General features: G+C 41.6%; 1 protein-coding gene across 1 annotated transcript in view; it reads left to right on the top strand.

Annotated features, from left to right (window-relative positions):
• Positions 1 to 19,746, top strand: part of MYO1E (myosin IE) — a 243,090-nt gene that overhangs the window by 103,312 nt on the left and 120,032 nt on the right. Inside the window, exons 3-4 of the mRNA XM_066341498.1 lie at positions 5,372 to 5,461; positions 8,460 to 8,554. Of these exons, the coding sequence (XP_066197595.1) occupies positions 5,372 to 5,461; positions 8,460 to 8,554 (185 nt within the window). The remainder of the gene's footprint in view (positions 1 to 5,371; positions 5,462 to 8,459; positions 8,555 to 19,746) is intronic.

Genomic DNA, 19,746 nt, shown 5'->3' on the forward strand with positions numbered 1-19,746 from the left:
CGGGAACAAATACAATATTTAAAATAAAGAACAAGTAAATTTAAATCAATAAACTGACCAGTATTTCAATGGGAACTATGGGCCTGCTTTTGGCTAATGAGATGGTCAATGTCCGGTTCCATATTTGTCACTGTTAGGCATAACAAGTGATATGACGCGCTTCTGGAGCCGTGACGCATGCATCCTGTGTCACCGGAAGTAGTACTGTATGTGAGTGACACCGCGCTTTGCACGCGGCCACATACAGTGCTCCTCTCACTGACCACCAATGAAAGAGGTGCCCCTTCCGGAAGTGCGGCGCGGGCCGTAGTTTGGGGATCCCTGGGTTACTCGGTCTGCTATAGGCCCACGGTCAAGGCACATATGAGAAAGCAATCAATGAACAACTAAGGTGTCGCAACGAAAAACTGATGACTGATGCTTCTCATCTCTCTCCGTTCCTGTCTGTCTGTCACTATCTATCCCTCCCTCTGACTCTCTCTCTGTCTCTAAAAAAAAATTTAAAACAAAGAATATTTGAACACCACCTCCCAAAGTAGAAAAGATAAGATCTAAGAATAAAAGGACAGTCTTTTATATTGAATAAGTTGAGCTTTATGAAAAATTCAGGGCATTGTTTCTCTTTTTGTCATTCTTTTTGCCCATCAATGAAAACCCCCAAAGGCCCACAACAAGCATTTGTGATCCAAGATCTGTTGGATCCCTTCTGTCTTGCAAATTCTATTAAATAAGATGGGTTTTATATTATATTTTCTGGGTTCTTGTTTGCTTGTTTCATTTTGTTTTGTTTTGTATCATAGCATTGTAGCTCCATATATTTTCAAAATTAACCTTGGGCCACACCTTCATCGCCAAAGATTATGTGGGTAGAGACGATGATGGGAACAGCTTTTTCCAAGGGCACACCTGAATAATGCATTAGGGAGTAGGAGTGAGTATTTGAGTTCTGGAGCGGCGCCCCAGCCCAGTAGAAGGCCTGTACTCTCAAGGGAGTGTCTGAGGTCTCTGCAGACTCATCCAGATAGAAAAAAAGGCAGGCAGTTAGGTAAACAATTTGGCCAAACTCTCTCACCTGAAATAACTCAAATATGTTTGTTTCCTTTAAGTCTAAGTTAAATACTCTTATCTCAATTCTTCCATTTCAAACCAAGCTTTCATTTTCAGAAATCCTCCCAAATAATACGGCCCCCTCAGAGCCCAACTGGGAAATTTAGGGCACAGTGAGTTTCCCCTCTTCCCACATGGATTCAGGGCTGGCCTCGAGGAGTCTGAAAGAAGTTTTTCCTCTTGAGTGTCTCCTTCCCAGGCCCTTACCAGAATTTATATATAGACTGTGTGAAAGTCACGTCTTTAGAAGATCTCTCTTTCCTTAGTAGATTTTTTTTTTTTTTTTTTTTTTTTTACAGAGACAGAGAGAGAGTCAGAGAGGGATAGACAGGGACAGACAGACAGGAACGGAGAAATGAGAAGCATCAATCATTAGTTTTTCGTTGCGCATTGCAACACCTTAGTTGTTCATTGATTGCTTTCTCATATATGCCTTGACCACGGGCCTTCAGCAGATCGAGTAACCCCTTGCTCGAACCAGTGACCTTGGGTCCAAGCTGATGAGCTCTTTGCTCAAATCAGATGAGCCCGCGCTCAAGCTGGCGACCTCGGGGTCTCGAACCTGGGTCCTTCCTCATCCCAGTCCGACGCTCTATCCACTGCGCCACCGCCTGGTCAGGCCTTAGTAGATTATTAACAGTAAAAACTGTGTTGGCTTCTATAGGAGCTCTTATGGAACCCTGTTCATATTTATTTGATAACCAAAGGTTTGGTGGATAGGAAGGGATGCGGAGGATGTAATTCTTTTGGCTGACGTCCTCAGACAGCTCTTCTTCGTGTGCAGTGAGTGGTCAGTTTGTCCAGGACAGGTGGTGGTCCTGGCGTTCCCCTCACAACTCAGGGAGGGAGCCCGCTCCTGCACGGAAACCTCATACTTGCCCAAGTTTGTGTTTACCTAGAGATAAATGTAGACAGACATCCTCTTCTTCTGAAATGAGGATGGTCATAGTAAGGCTCTATTTCTCAAAAACTGGATTTATGGTAAGAATTGCCATATTTGCTTAGCAGGAGAACTAGAATGAGAGCCAAACCTCATTTTTTTTGTTTGTTTGTTTTGATTTGGTCCCTACAGTGTGGTAAGGATACCAAAAAAGTTGACTAAGGGAAATAGAGTTCTGAGTACTCAAAGAATCACGGAATCTATAATTTACAGGAGACCATAGAGCTCTCTAACCAATTGCCTCTCAGTCCTCATGATATCCTTGTGCTGCCGATTTAGGATTTGAATTTCAGATAAACAACAAGTAACTTTTTAGTAGAAGCATGTCCAAAATATTGCATGGGGCATACCTATCTGGGATATAGATGCATGAATTATTGTAGTCTGAACTTCAAACTTAACTGGGAAGTTTTTATTTTATTTGCTAAATCTGGCAACTCTACCAATAACAAAAACAACAATAGCAACAATACCCGCTAATCTTAAAGATAATATAGTGCGAACTCTAGAACAAGACTGCCTGAGATTGGATCATAGCTCTGCCTCTGATGTGCCTGTGACTTTAAGCAAGCTTTAAGGTTTTTCTCTGCCTCTGCCTGACCTGTGGTTGCGCAGTGAGTAGAGCGTCGAAATGGAACCCTGAGGTTGCCAGTTTGAAACCCTGGGCTTGCCTGGTTTAGGCACATACAGGAAGCAGCCACAGTTGATTGCTCCAGTTCCTCCCCACCTCTTTCTCTTTCTTCTTTCTCTAAAATGAATAAATAAAATCTTTTACAAAATATATAAAAAAAATTTTTCGCCCTGGCCGGTTGGCTCAGCAGTAGAGCGTCAGCCTGGCGTGCGGGGGACCCGGGTTCGATTCCTGGCCAGGGCACATAGGAGAAGCGCCCATTTGCTTCTCCACCACCCCCCCCTTCCTCTCTGTCTCTCTCTTCCCCTCCCACAGCCAAGGCTCCATTGGAGCAAAGATGGCCCGGGCGCTGGGGATGGCTCCTTGGCCTCTGCCCCAGGCGCTAGAGTGGCTCTGGTCACGGCAGAGCGACGCCCTGGAGGGGCAGAGCATCGCCCCCTGGTGGGCGTGCCGGGTGGATCCCGGTCGGGCGCATGCGGGAGTCTGTCTGACTGTCTCTCCCCGTTTCCAGCTTCAGAAAAATACAAAAAAAAAAAATTTTTTTTCTACGCCTCGGGTTTCTTTATAGTAAACTAGGATTAAAACAATAACAGGGTTGTGATTAGAAGCTTAGATTAGTATTATGTAAATGTGTATGTGTCATATCAGTGTTGTCAACAGTTAGTTTACAGAATTATGAACATTTCTTATCTGCTTAATAATTTTAATTATAAAGTTATCTATTTTAATAAATCTTGCCTAAAGAAAAGGTAGGCCATTATTCTGTTGGTGGCCTCATCTGACTTTGGCACTTGTAATGACATTTGCTCGTGGCTCTCTTCTGTGACTCTTTGGCAATTTTCAGCGATGACTCACTGTCTCATTCACATTTTCTCTGAGTGCCACTACTGCCCCCAGACGAGCACTGGGTACATCTGAGTGTGCTCTTAATACTACCTCATCTTCTATACCATCATTTCAGGTTCAGCACTTTCAAGTCTGAGATCTTTCTAGTCAGGGCAATAGGAAGCAAGATTGCAGCCGAATCATTCCACATTCTCACCTTTGTGTAAAAATAGTAATTTTTAACAATATTTTTTTAAATCCATTTTTAGAGAGGAGAGAGAGAGGTAGAGAGAGAGACAGAGAGAGAGAAGGGGGGAGGAGCTGGAAGCATCAACTCCCATATGTGCCTTGACCAGGCAAGCCCAGGGTTTCGAACCGGCGACCTCAGCATTTCCAGGTCGACGCTTTATCCACTGCACCACCACAGGTCAGGCCAAAAATAGTAATTTTTAAATATTATATGATTTACTCCAACATTTGGCTCATTTGTGTTCAATAATAGTACCAACTCTGTATCTCCGAGATGTTAAAATGTGACAAAATATGCATATTGAAGTATATGAATTAAGGAAATTGCATCTGTTACCTACCAGACACTGTGCTAAGCATTTTGTACTCTTTATTTCATTGAATTCTCATAACAGTTCTCTCAAGTAGGTCTTATTTTGCCGCAGCATCCATTAACTGCGGCTTACAGCTATGACTTAGCCAAGGTCAGGGAAGAACTGGACTTGGAGAACAAGGCAATCTGACCAGATTCACCACACTGCTCTATTTGACATCTGGGTCTTAATATGTAAATCTATAAATGTCTCCTTGGGGAAAGAAATCTCATAGCTTTACATCTTCAACTGCAAAATTTCTAAACATTTTGAGATCATTAGTTAAAGAAACAATTTTGAACATGTGTGTCATTTAATTTTTTTGTCATCATTTTCTTCTTTTTAATGATTTTTTCCTTTGTTAGGGCAGGAGGTTTGGTCTGTTGTATCTGGTTTGTTTACTGCAATATCCCCAGCATCTAGAACAGTGCCCGGAATGTTGTAGACACACACTTGAAACTCGTTGATTGTTAAATGAATAAATGGAAATATTTTTTCCATTATCCAGGTCTTCCTGGATCCCTGGTACAGAAATAAAACCTTTTCCCCTAATTCTGATCTGTATGAGTTTGTAATTCTCTGCTCTGACTAATATAGATATAACTCAGCTCCCCTAAGCTTCTAAAGAGTAGGGCTATTCAATTCATCTTGTCTCCCTCTATTTGTTAAATGAATAAATTGATACATTCTTAGTATACCTAAGTATATGAAAGTTCCAAGGGAAAAACAGTATTCATTTGAAAAAAGAAATGATAACCATTCTTTCTACTCCTTGGTCATTTTTTTTCTAGCTGTATATGTTACCCATGTTAAAAGAATGTGCTTCAATTCATTTAAAACAATAATTTCTTTTTGTAGCTCCTTGGTAATTAAGTTTATTACTTTTTCTGGGAAGAACAAAATCGGATCTAGCCCTGGCCAGATAGCTCAGTTGGTTAGAGCATCATCCCAAAGTGGAGAGTTTGCCAGTTCGATCCTCAGGTCAGGGCACATACAAGAACAGACGAATGTTCTTCTCTCTCTCTCTCTCTCTCTCTCTCTCTCTTTCTCTCTCTAAAATCAATAAAGTAAACATTTAAAAAAAACTTTAAAAATTTGGGCTAGTTGGTAATGCCATTGTTTTTATTTGTGATCTTTTAGAAAACAAGAACATAAGGGTTTTTTTTGTATAATCATTATGAATATTTGATAACATCTGGTTACCTAATTTTAAAAAATACGTAGCTATGAAGATTAACAGTGGACCTTAACTGGATATAAATTCAGACATATATAGGATCCGTACTGATCTCAGTCAACCCTTTCAAGCAGATGCCGTACTTTGGGGATAAGGAAATTGAAATGTACCAAGGAGCGGTAAGTTACATGGCACAAAAATTACTGTTGTGTTTTTGGCTTCTTTGATGCATGGGTAGTTTTTCTTGATGTTTGCAATGCATTTGCATTTGCTTATTATGAATTATTATTGGGGAAACTCAGTGGGTGACATCGGTTTTCAATGACATGCTGCTCTTTTGAGTTCTGCTCAGAAAAGCATAGGACTGTTTAACTCTGGTATATTATATATAAAATTAGTTTACCTGCAGTGTAGGGGATCTTCCTTCTTCCACACATGCCACAAAAGTCTAATGACTACAAAAATCAGTAATGGGTTAAAAATAAATTGGGTTATGACTGGGACATGAAAAATGAATCTTTTATTAGTTTATCTACTAAGGTGACTCTGGTCCCCATTCAGACTCGGCACCATAGTCATTTCAGTTGTGTGGTAAATATAGATACCGTATTCATTACATGGCGCATCACTTCCCCAGGTCTCCTGTTTCTGCAGCTTTTCCCCTTCACTCTTTTCTTTGCAGCAGAGGCACAAGAGCATTCATTTATCCTGACCCCTGGAAAACAAACAAAAGAGAGCCCACACAAACTCATCAGTTGAAGTGGAAGGCAATTTACCCAGAGCAAGAGCCCACCCCATTGTTGCCAGATGAATGGTGCTGGTCGCTAGAGCCGAAGGAGGCTGCCACGCGAAAGACCTTTGATAATGCTGCCTTTATGGGAGCCCAGCACAAGGGAGACACTGTCAGCAGCGCCTGGGCTCTGCCCTGCGCCCTGCTCAGCGGGGTCCCGGGGCAGCGGGCTCGGAGCTGGCTTGGCATTCTCAATGATCGCCAAGGCCAATAGGTGCAGGCACTGTGCGTGCAGGTTTCCAGTTCTCTGAAAAGCATTGCTGTGTGAGTTCCTTTTACACCATTCATCTTTTGTACAGTTCTTTTTAAAGAAATGCCCTAGGATTTTAAAAAATACGTGTTTGGTTTTAACTCTGATGATAGCAGAGTGTTGTAAAATTGTTATTTGCTGAGTGCCAGGTGCTATGTTACACTTGAGACAATAATAAAACAGTCCTGAATGCTGGCTGTGCATTATTCTTAGGCCCCATTTTATAAATGAGGAAACTGAGGCTCAGAGAGGTAAAGTACTCAAATCTATTGCATGTGAGAGCTGAAGTCAGGTCCTGATGACTTTCATGGGCTTCAGGAGAGGGAAGAATCGGGTAGAGGAAATACCTACCCTGTAATTCTTTTAGGTAGACACCATAGATGGGAAACCAGGATGGAGGACAATCACATGCAACCCTGGCTGGGTGGCTTAGTTGGTTGTAGCATTATCCTGGGGCACCAGGGTTGTGGGTTCGATCCCTGGTTGGGGTGCAGGCAGGAGTCAACCAGGAATGTGTGGATGGGTGGAGCAGCAGGTCAGTGTCTCTTTCTCTCTCTCTCTCTCCCTTTCTTCTCTCTTTCTAAATTCAATAAATAAATTTAAAAATTTAAAAAGTCACATGCAAAGGTCAAGTATAACTAGTTAATCAGCTTTATAGCCTTATTCAGCAGTGACTTGCCCACATCTTTCCCTCCATACCCACAGCTTTCTCTCTTATTTCCTTCTATTTTCCATTGTTGTTTTTCTTTCTTATAATCTATTTCCCTGTTTTCAAAGAGGTATTAAAAATAATCCGGCATAAGCAATCTAAACTTGAAGGCCATTTTAAGACTATATGTCCATGCATTCCCTTTTGACTGTAAGGTGAACTCAGGGATATATCAATATTTCTGTTCCTCTTTAGAGTTGTTCAGTCGACAAGTCCCAGGAATAACCTCCAGCCCTCCCTGGGCAGTTCCCCTTGTGAGCCTCCCGTCCACAGCATGTGGGGAAGCGTGGATGTTCGATACACCAATACTTAACCTATGTGCAAGCATCCAGGCCCCTCCTTTTCATCTCCTCTCATCACTCAATTCTGATCTGCCACGGCTTGCAACAAGTGGCAATTTCTGGGCCAGGCCCCTTTTTCCTATAGTAAGTCACTGTATAGTAAGGACCAAAACTGGATTAGTAAACGATGCTGTACTTTTGCATAATACTCTACCCATTCAAATTACTGTCCCATCTGTCGTCTCAGTTACCCGGGGACATAGGTAGCATGAGCATTATTATCTCCACTTTAAAGATGGAGACGGACCAGTGAAGGGAAAGACAGGCAGAATCATCTCACTCTGGATCTGGTATTGTTTTCACTTTTTTATGTTTGATAGCCTTAAATTTAAGGAGTGTTCTTTTCTCCAGCTTTATACCACATAAAGTATTTTTCTTTTCAGTATATTTTGAAGGAGTGGTGGAGGTGGGTGCCAAGAAATTGCAGACAGCAGGTCTGGAGTAGTCCTGAGACAGTGAATTTAGTGGTGAATTATATTTATGCACAGAGAAGATATCCCATGAAACTAAACCCAGGAGACAGTCCTAGTGTGGTAGGATGTTTCCCTCCACTGAGATGAAACAAACTGAACAAACCTGTTGATCAGTTGGAAGAATCATCCCTCTTGCCCGCTTCTCATGGAAAATTTCTATTTTGTCTCTTCATCCATAGTCATCTCCAACCAACTTGCCTCTGAGAAAAAAACTGTGTAGGAATTTAGAATTCTAGTATAAAGTCAGATCCAGGTTTTACAGTAGGTCTGTTGCCCAAGAGTCTTTCGGAACGTTTAGCAATAGAATGTCATCTGCAGAGGCGTGTCTGGGTGGAAGGGTGTGTGCTGGAGTGTCTGAAGACGGGGTCATGTCTGCAGGCTGAGTCACACTAACACCTACAGAAGAGGACTTCCAAGTTCCCTCTTTATTTTGTTAGGTGTCACTCCTTATGACCTAAACAAGTTTATGCATTCTCGTGTTATGTCACCTATGAGATATGATTATAGGTGTTGGAACTATACAGTGGTATGGGCCGAGGCCAAGAAAAGAAATCTTAATGTGTTTCTCTATCTGACCATGGTTTTGTTTTTGTCTTTTTGTTTTGCTCTTCTAGGCACAGTATGAAAACCCACCACACATCTATGCTCTTGCAGATAATATGTACAGAAACATGATCATTGACAGAGAGAACCAATGTGTCATCATCAGGTATGAGAGAGAGCCTTGCTAGGTAGAGAGGAGGTGAGATCATGCTGGAGTTAGAGATTCTGTCAAGAAGCAGTGCTTTTGCAATAGCTGCTGATGTATCTGAGTAACAAGCACACTCTCTGCTTTGTCTTGGTTTATTTTATAATTCCAAATCATAAAAACTTTTGAGGCCCTGGCCAGTTGGCTCAGTGGTAGAGCGTCGGCCTGGCGTGCAGGAGTCCCAGGTTCGATTCCAGGACAGGGCACACAGGAGAAGCGCCCATCTGCTTCTCCACCCCTCCCCCTCTCCTTCCTCTCTGTCTCTTCCCCTCCTGCAGCCAAGGCTCCATTGGAGCAAAGATAGCCTGGGCACTGAGGATGGCTCTGTGGCCTCTGCCTCAGGCACTAGAATGGCTCTGGATGCAACAGAGCGACGCCCCAGATGGGCAGAGCATCGCCCCCTGGTGGGCATGCCGGGTAGATCCCGGTTGGGCGCATGCAGGAGTCTGTCTGACTGCTTCCCCGTTTCCAACTTCAGAAAAATACAAAAGAAAAAAAAAAAACTTTTGAGCTTCCGTGGGGTTGCTGTTTATACCCTGTCATTATACCCTGTCACTTAAGGCTTTAGGGCATATGGTCCTAGCCAGATCTTTTATTGATCGTCATTGGGGCCCGGAACTAAAAATTATAAAACACCGATTTGATATACTGTGGCTTTACTCTGAATTGAAGATCCTTTATGATCCTTTATGTCATAAGTCTCACTGTTCTGTCAGCTAGACCCTCCTATTCTTTCCCTAATAATTTAGTTCACGTTTGAACTTTGTCATTTGCTTTTAATTTTCTGTGGGCCTTCATGTTAAATGCCAGCCTTCGATGTCTCTAGCTACATTTCAAAATCCTTTTAACCTGACCCAACTCTCTGAGTCTTTGCTAGATTTAAATGCTTTTACAATTTTACTAGTATGAACACTCTCAAACATAGAGAAAATGTAAGCCTCCACGTTCCCCTCACTTAGAACTTGGCAGTTGTTAACATTTTGTCATATTTGCCTTCATCTTTTTTTAGTTCTTTAGTATTTTATCTGAAGCACTTTTGAAAAAAAAATTTACTAGGGATATTTACCAATCTATACAAAATTTAAAAGAGTGATATAAGCCCTTGTGTGTCTGTCATATAACTTGTACATTCATTAATATACGGCCGGCCCTATTTTACCTAATCTTTCCATCCTGCTTCCACTTGCTCGTTTAAAGCAAATCCAAGATAGCAAGACATTTCATTCGTCAATAATTTATTTTAAGGACCTCTAAAAGATCATTTATATCACACCTAAAAAAATAAATAATTTTTTAACATCATCTAATATCAGTCCTATTCCATAACTGTTTTGTAAAAGTTGTTTGTGTGATTTCTTTTTCTTTTATTGACTTTATTGGGTGATATTCGTTAATAAAATTATATAGATTTCAGGTATAATCTATATAATCTATAATATATTATCTAGTAAATTTTTTCTAATAGTTGGTTTGTCTTTATTTGGGTTCCAAACAAGGCTCACACAGTACCCTTGGTTGTTATGTCTCTTAAGTCTCCTCTTTTTGTTTTCTTGGCATTTATTTGTTAAAAAGGACTTTGCCCTGGCTGGTTGGATCAGTGGTAGAGCATCAGTCCGGCGTGTGGATGTTCTGGGTTCGATTCCTGGACAGGGCACACAAGAGAAGCGCCCATCTGCTTCTCTCCCTCTCCCCCTCTCGCTTCTTTCTTCCTCTCTCTCTTCCCCTCCTACAACCATGACTTGATTGGAGCGAAATGGCCCTGGGTGCTGAGGATGGTTTAATGGCCTCCACCTCAGGTGCTAAGAAAAGCTTGATTGCTGAGCAATGGAACAATGCCCCAGTGGTCAAAGCATCGCCCTCTAGTGGGCTTACGGGGTAGATCCAGGTCTGGCACCTGAGGGAGTCTGTCTCTCTGCCTCCCCTCCTCTCACTGAATTAAAATAAAGGTCTTTTGTCCTCATGAATTTTCTGTAGTCTGGGATTAGCTGATTGTATACCATGACACTATAGACACTATACTGTCCTCTTTATTTCCTGTAAATTGCTATTTATAGCTAAAAGCTCAGTCAGGTTCAAATTCAATTCTTTGGCAAAAATGCTTCATCAGCAATGCTCTGCAGTCAAGGCTTTTATTGGTGAACGATGCCTAATGGTCTCTCTCTGTGTGATGTTCAATTTGCCAGTGAGTCCATCCATTATAAATTCTCATTTCACAGTCATTCTTTCATTAATGGTTGAAAAGCAGTTATTTTCCAATTCTATTATTTCTTCTGTTTATTAGATGGGATTCTTTTATTTGGTTAACTTGAATTACAATCTGTATTGGCAAATTAGATAAAAAGTTTGATTCATTATCTTGACCAATTTTTTTTTGAACATTTATTCTTTTATTAAATTTTGAAATGTATTGTGTTAACATGGATTCAAGTGTCCCACTCAATATAACACCCTCACTCCCCAACAACTGTCTTGATTAATTTTTAAAGCAGTGAATCGAACCTTCCAAGGTAATAATACATTTTCATTTTCAATATCCTTCCAAACTAGTGAATTTTAAATATATTATCTGTTTAACTACATTGCAGTTTTTCTCTGGGGCTCAAAAGATCCTAACTTTGACCAATGAGAGCCCTTTGTATTGGCTCCTGTGTTCCTTTGATATGATCCCTATAGTCCTTGATGGTTTTCTTGTTTAAGATGTTTCCTGCCAAGCCCTGGAATCAGCCATTTCACCACATTGTTCCCGTTCATTTTTAATGGGAAATTATATTTAAAGACCACCAGCCTAGTCACTAAGTGCTCACTGCCATATGTTGTCAAAGCTACTAGTTATTTTCAGAGGACAGAGAAATATGATTTAAAAAAAAAAAACACGTAAGTTCATATTGATAATTTTCAATCCACTTTAAGGTTATAAGATTTTACTTCTTTGATGTTTATATTTGTACCTCATTTCTCTTAATGCTGAAAGTTTTGGTTCCTAATGATGTTTTCACAATTATATGGTTTATATTGTGTGTATATAATATATAAGTGTAAGTGTAGAAATAGAAATAATATGTATCTATAGGCCTATAAGTAAACATATAAATGTATATATAATGGAATAAAGCAAATAACTAATGATTTTAAATAACAATATCAATGTTATTAGTAGCAATACTGAAATAACTATAAAATCTCCATGTTCTTTTTTTTTTTTTTTTTTTTTGCCAGAGAGAGAGAGAGAGAGAGAGGGAGGGAGGAAAAAGAGGAAGAAGAAGGGAGGAGGACAGAAAGGGAGAGAGATGAGAAGCAGCAACTCATAGTTGCATCACTTTAGTTGTTCATTGATTGCTTCTCATACATGCCTTGACCAGGGTGGCTCCAGCCGAGCCAGTGACCCCTTGCTCAAGCCAGTGACGTTGGACTCAAGCCAGCAACCATGGGATCATGTGAATGATCCCACATTCAAGCCAGATGAGCCCATGCTCAAGGTGGAGACCTTGGGATTTTGGATCTGGGACCTCAGCATCCTGGGTCAACGCTCTACCCACTGTACCACCACCAGTCAGGCTCTTTATTAATCTTTTTGTCCTTAGGATGTACAGTCAAAATATTGGGTTTTAAAAGTCATTTAAAATAATCCTTTTTGGTTGTTAACATTCCAAGTTGACCTGCGGTTAGGTTCATTTATTTCATTAAAAAAATTTTAAATTTATTGATTTTAGAGAGATAGAGGAAGAGGGAAAGAGGAAGAGATGACGTGAGAGACACTGGTTTGTTGTGCCACATTGGTTAATTCTTGAATGTGCCCTGACCGAGAATCAGGATGATGTTCTAAACACCTGAACTATGGTATCTGGCCAAGGCCATTTATTTCATTTTGGATTTTAGGGATTTAACATTAAAAAAATTTTTTTTATTTAATTTGGTTTTAGAATTGTATACAATATTTATATGGTTTCAAAGTCAAAACTATAACAGAATGCTGAAGTATTTCAAAGTAAATATAGACTTAATGATATTTTACCTCTAAATATTTCCATATACATCTCTGGAAAATAACATTTTTTTAGTCCCAGGATACTGGTATAACAACTAAATAATTCATATAAATTTAACATCATCTAAAAATAAGCAATCCACATTCAAATTTCTCAAGATGTTGCAAACATTCTTTGCTGCTGATTTATGTAAATCAAGGAACAGTGGTTCATTTGCATATGATTTTTTTTTTAATGACATTGACTTGGTGAAGACACCAACCTTATTTTCCTGTAGACACCTTTTAGACTTATCTAACTGCTTCTGAAACCAGAAATATTAGAGCTGGTGCTGCCTGTCACCAATTCAGCCTAATAAATAGAGACAGGGATTGAATCTTTTATGGATGCTTTATTCAAATGGCCTGCAATCCAAGGAGCCAGGGATTCTACTGTATTCCCAAACGTATTCCCAAATCATCTCCACCCCCAACCCCAGACAACCTTTTTATAAGGGGAAGAAAAGAGTAGGTTGGGGTTTTGGAATTTCAAGGGAGAGCTAATCAGATGTGGTCAGCAGGCAGCTGTTCTTGTAGCACAAAGGCTTTGCATGCAGTCCCCTGGGGCACAGAAGTGTATTACCTGGAGATTTCATTAGGTCAGTAGGCCTGCCTGTTCAGGTATCCCAGTTCCTGAACAGAGCTTTTACTTGCGTTAACCATTAAGTCCGCGGACCATAACCAAAGCCACCGTTACTCAAGCTAAAATTTCAACTCTTGAGTTCCCTGTCACTTCCTCATGATCTCATTACACTAATTTCTTCAACTGGATTTTCTGTAAATTGGCGGTTAGATCTAAATGCTTAATGCAGGTTTAGCCCTTTGGAAGAAATACTTAGGTGATTAGGTTGCTTAACAGGAAATGCTTTTATTTGACCCCAGGTCACTGTCCAATAGAGTGGTAGGAGGCATTTTCTTAACTGGAATCAAATGAGATAACAGGATGAGTTTTCTAATTCAGTTCCTTGTCTTCTCATTCCTTCTGAGCCTCTTAGATGAGAAAGAAGGGAATGGTCTTGTTACACGAGCTTCACAAGTCTGGAAGCTGCCTCTGTCTTGCCCAGCCCACGTCTCTGCCACTCTCAGATCTCCCTGAATCCGTCCCTGCAGGATACAAATGCACTGAAGCAGGACACGTGCCCACTTCTGTGATTCTTCTTTCAAACTGTTCAGGAAGCCAAGGCCCTGATCTGAGGATTTCTGTTACAGTCTATGCTTTAATTTAGGAAATGGTGGAACAGGGAGCTGTTTTGACTTCTGACACTAACTACCCAGAGTCGGGTCACTCGTCACAAATTAAGGGCACAATCCTCCTCAAGACTGTCCTCACTTCAGACACCAGCTAGCTACAAATTCAGGGGTTCCCACCACCGTCTCAGTTTCAATAATTTACTAGAATAACTCACCAAATTCATGAAAGCACTGTACTGATCATTGCCATTTTATCATATAGCAAAAGGATATAAATCAGAATCAGAAGAAAGTAGAGACGTATAGGGCAAGGTCTGAAAGGCGTTCAAATGTGAAGCTTCTGGTTGTCTGCTCCCCATGAACTAATGAATGGTGTTACTGCCTTCCAGTTATGGCAATAGTATTGCCAACCAGGGAAGTTCACTGGAGTCTTTGGTATCCAGAAGTTTTTATCTGGGCTCAATCACAGCATAGTTGAACCTTTAGTCTCCTGTTCCTCTGGGGGAGGAGAGTCAGAAATTATGTGGTGCTTTCCAAAACCTCCATCATAAATCATATTGTTAGACTATCTCAAAGCCCCCAGGCACCCAGAGAGACTCCTGTCAGGTAGGACATACCAGCGGTCTAGAGATCACCTCCCAATAACCTAGGGCAAAAGCCCAACCTCTCTCTGTGTTAAGTTTTTGAGTTAATTCTTCATTACTCAAGATCTGTGGTTCATCTGCTTTGAGAAAATAGGTTTGCTACCTCTGGCAGGTCATGGTTTATTCTAAAAGCTCTATGATCCTGGACAACAAACCTAACACTTGTCTGGGCCTCGGTTTCTTTATTTGTGAGTGAACTGATTGACCAGATGACCTCTGAGGTCTCTCCTGGTTTTGGAGCTCTTTCTTCCTAATATGGCAGAGGAGATGGAAGGCAAGAAAATGCTGCTGTGGGTGGGGAGTTTGCAGCCAGTGACACTGGGAGAGCTGGGTCCTTGTTCAGCTAGGGGCTGAGCCAAATGCTGACCGCCTGCAGGCATTGTGACCAGAAACCAGACAAAACCCATTCTCCTGGGGCTGGAAGAGAAACTCCTTCCTTGTGTTAGGGCTTTTGCCATAGCTAGAAAAACTAGGAATTTTTAGTATTATTTAATTGAAAAGTTAAAAATTAATTACCTAATCTCTCTGGTGTTCTTTTCCGTCCTTTACTTCCCAGTTTCCCTGGTGTAACCTTGTCATCTACGTGATGAAATGCATACTGTTTAGATGGGATAATATCAGCACAGAGAGGCAGTATTATCAGTTTCCTCCCAACCTTACTCATGTTTTCTAAAGAGGTGGGTATGCTGACAGAGTGGACTGGCAGCTGACTCTTTCGGGACTAGAAATCAGTTACAAACAGAATTTAAAAAGAAAGAAATCAAGGAAGGAGACAGGCTGTCTTCTCAAGCATGAGCCTCCAAGGAAGGCTTATTAGTCCTGAGTTTTGCATGTCCACAGACTTGTCACAATAACTAGAGCCGAGCAGTTTCAGGTAGACTGACTCTGGCCTACCAGACTCACAAATAAGTGTGAATTATACTGCTTACAAAAATGAGGGGACCAGGGAATGTGCAGATAGTCCAGTACTTTCAGCCTTTTGTATAGTGCCTTTTCACCAATGAAATAAAAGTTGGTTTGGCATCTCATTTGCATAATTGAACAACTTTCTTGGACTTGTCGTTTGCTTTTCTGATGTTCTTGTTTAACTTTTAAAAAATCAAATGCTTCTTTTTTTATGTCGCTTCATATTCATTTTGAAATATCCCCTAATTTTTGTGAGCGGTAAAGATCCAAATTCATATTTGTAAAGGAAAGTTATGCCTGTGGACAGCTCAGCTGGTTATTTCCCTGGAACACAGCCCAGCCCATGAGGGGAGACAGGCTACCATTAGAGGGTTGAATTCAGAACAGAGGGATGACCATCTCGTCCCCCACCTCAGGAAACAGTGACCTCAAGGTGTTACTCTATTCTGCAGCGTAATCTATTCCCTTGGGGAAAATCCATCCTTTCTGGTGTTTATTTTCCTGTCCTGACTCCATGTAGGTCAACCCCTTCTTATGAACCTCCACTTTCTCTTGCCAGCCGCAGCTATCTATTAGGTTAAGGTCTAGCCAGGAATAATCACTCAGGATTTGCTTTAGATGTGTCCCAAATTTATCCCCAGTAGTCCACCGGCAGACAAGTCAGGGAGAGTGGCTGCTATAGATACTAATTTCACTCACCATACCTTGTGTTTACTGATTAGCTTTCCAGGGATAAATGTTTCTAATTCCTATATTGCCTTATTCGCTCAGTGGCTATACAGATATCTAGGCTATGCATATAGAGATTCTGTTTCAGTTGATTTATGGTAAGCCCAGAGTATCAATATCTTTTCTCAGGCACTGTAATTTATTCTAGTTGAGAACCAGGATGAAGGCGCCTAAAATCCTAATATCCCAGTCTCCTCTTGTCTTTATCACCGTTAACTAATCTAGACAAGATACACTTCCTGGGTGCCTGCCCTCTGCTGGGTGCGTTCCATGTAGGTCACCTCTTTTCATCCTCACAGCCACCCGGGGTGTCAGCATGGCTATTCCTACAGGTTCTGTCCAGAAAATGAGGTTTAAAAAAAATTCTAAGATCCTCAAACTAGTAAATGATAGAACCTCTATTTAAACAGCCCTGTCTGACTTCAAATCGCACACATTTTCTTGACACCCTACTGATAACTGACTCTCAAATGTCCCACGTCTCAGTGGAGGTATTAATAACTACCGTGTACTAAGACACAAGGTCAGGACATTCAGTAAGCTTAGTTATTTTGGACATAAGTTCCTAGGGTAAAAGTCTCCCCCTAAAACACAGGTTCTTCCTCCTTTTTGTTTTTGTTTTTCTCTTTTTTTTGAGAGAGAGAGAGAGAGAAAGATAGGAAGGGAGGAAGATGAGAAGCATCAATTTGTAGTTGTGGCATTTTAGTTATTCATTTGATTGCTTCTCATACATGTCTTGACTGGGGAGCTCTACCTGAGCCAGTGACCCCTTGCTTAAGCCTTTAACCTTGGGCTTCAAGCCAGCAACATTTGGGTTCAAGCCAGCGACCATGGGATCATATCTATGATCACATGCTCAAGCTGATAAGCCTGCACTCAAGCTAGATGAGCCCATGCTCAAGCCAGTGAGTGACTTCGGGGTTTTTTTGTTTTTGTTTTTGTTTTTGCATTTTTGCAAAGCTGGAAATGGGGAGGCAGACAGACTCCCGCATGCGCCTGACCAGGATCCACCCGGCATGCCCACCAGGGGGCGATGCTCTGCCCATCTGGGGCGTCGCTCTGCCGCAATCAGAGCCATTCTAGCGCCTGAAGCAGAGGCCACAGAGCCATCCTCAGCGCTCGGGCCATCTTTGCTCCAATGGAGCCTCGGCTGCCGGAGGGGAAGAGAGAGACAGAGAGGAAGGAGAGGGGGAGGGGTGGAGAAGCAGATGGGCGCTTCTCCTGTGTGCCCTGGCTGGGAATCGAACCTGGGACTCCTGCACACCAGGCCGATGCTCTACCACTGAGCCAACCGGCCAGGGCCAATTTCAGGGGTTTTGAACCTAGGACCTCAGTGTTCTAGGACCTCAGCATCCCAGGTCGACACTCTATCCAATGCCCCACCAGCAAAACACAGGTGCTTTCTTAAACCCAACCCTTTATATGTTGTTGGCCATGATGCTTTCTGCTGCCCCAGAGGCTGATGATTGTGTTTGTCAACAATGGAGGACCAACAGTTGACACACAGGAAGGACTTAGTAAAAGAACACTACCTGGCCCTGGCCGGTTGACTCAGTGGTAGAGCGTCAGCCTGGCATGCAGAAGTCCCGGGTTCGATTCCTGGCCAGGGCACACAGGAGAAGCACCCATCTGCTTCTCCACCCCTCCCCCTCTCCTTCCTCTCTGTCTCTCTCTTCCCCTCCCAGAGCCGAGGCTCCATTGGAGCAAAGATGGCCCGGGCGCTGGGGATGGCTCCTTGGCCTCTGCCCCAGGCGCTAGAGTGGCTCTGGTCGCAACAGAGCAACGCCCCGGAGGGGCAGAGCATCGCCCCCTGGTGGGCATGCCGGGTGGATCCCAGTCGGGTGCATGCGGGAGTCTGTCTGACTGTCTCTCCCCGTTTCCAGCTTCAGAAAAAATACAAAAAAAAAAAGAACACGACCTTATTAATACATTAATGTTGATTTCTTATCAAGAAGTAACAATGCATTTATACACTAGATGGCCATGCCTGGACCATTTCTTTATCTTGCTGGCCTGTTGTCCATGGACATGTATGATAGAATTACAGATGTGTTTTGATTCATGTATTCTGTGCATTCTGTCAGTGAAGCCCTTATCAACCGAGGAAGCCAGGAGGTTTACAGATATACCTGCTTTTCACTCCAGCAGGGGTCTCAAACTCGCGGCCCGCATGCGGCCCACGGGCCGCGAGTTTGAGACCCCTGCTCCACAGTATGTTTCTTTCAAGCCATGTAGTTACAAAGGTATGCATTTATCAATGAGACCGTAGTGTAGTATATGCAATAATAGAATTCTAATAAACATTAAATAAGCTTTCATTAGATATTAATGTTGTTTATCTTTTCAGAATTTAGAAATCTCATGATGACATAAATGGTTAATATTTGCTTAAGAAGTTATCTAAAAGAGTTTAAATAGATACAGTCTTTTGACAAACTTATAAGGAGACATATTTAAGTTATGTGAGTTCTTCTCAACTAAAACTTGAAATCATTCTTTATCAAATGGGCATTTATCAAATACTATCTTATTATGTGAAAACATCAGAAAACACCAATTGTGAGAATTTATCACAAAACCAAATTCTGGATTTGAGAGCAAAAAAACCCGTGATGAGCTAAGTAGGTACGGATTGCTCATTTACTGAGCTTATCGGTGTATCTACCTGTGTCTGCAGGTACTCATCATTGTCAATGATACTAATGCATCTCTATCCCCAGCATAGGCCGTTCCCCCAACCTGGGGTTCACACATCATGGCCCATTGCTTGCTTTTCTTGGTAAAGTTTTCTTGGAACAAAGCTACCCCCATTTGTTTCCATATTATCTTTGGCTGTGCTACAACTGCATAGTTGAGTTGTAGTGACAGAGACTGTGGTCTAGTCATTTTTATAGGAAAACTTGCCACCTCCTGCTTTAAGCACCAAATATCACTGTGATAACCCCTTTTATTTGATATACCAACACCCCAAATGTAACAAGTTTATAATGTTTCTGCAAAAATATCTCAGTGGCTCTTCATTGCCCAGTAGAGTCTAAAGTCCCTAGCTTGGGGCACATCCAATTATTCTTTTCTACTCTAACCCAATTGTCCCTCTCTTTTCCCTCGATTGAGTCATGTTCTTGCTCAGGTTGTTTTCCCTGTCTGGAGTTATTTCCCCTCCCCAGCCTTTCTCATCTGCCTCAACCCAATGATCGCTATCCTCTGAGTTTCAGTAGCACCTCCTATACCCCTCATTTTAGGCACCTTCTTAATGTTATTTTTTTCATTTTTATGTGCAGATTTTAAGTAGTGTTTCAATTTTTGATGACAGGAAACTGGTGTATGCTTTTTGGTTTCTTGGGTACACATAGTAAATATTTAATGATAATTTATTTTGAAGCTGAAATTCTAGTAAGCTATAAGTCCTACTGCAGTTAGAAAAAGGGGAGATCGAAATAAAGAAAAAAAAGAAAACGGGGAGATCATTTTAGACTAAAACAGTCAGCACAGGTGTCATGAAGGTATTGGGACTCGATTCGGGTCTTCCCGTTAGCATGTGTGGGGTGGAGAAAGCATGGATGGCTTGATGGCCTCTGAAACCCACACCGGGTGATGGGGGAAAGGAGAGAGTATCAGTGTAGTTGTGAAAAAAGTCTCCCATTGACAAATGGTCCTTG

Source organism: Saccopteryx leptura, chromosome 6 (genome assembly GCF_036850995.1).
Source record: "Saccopteryx leptura isolate mSacLep1 chromosome 6, mSacLep1_pri_phased_curated, whole genome shotgun sequence".
Lineage (NCBI taxonomy): Eukaryota > Metazoa > Chordata > Mammalia > Chiroptera > Emballonuridae > Saccopteryx > Saccopteryx leptura.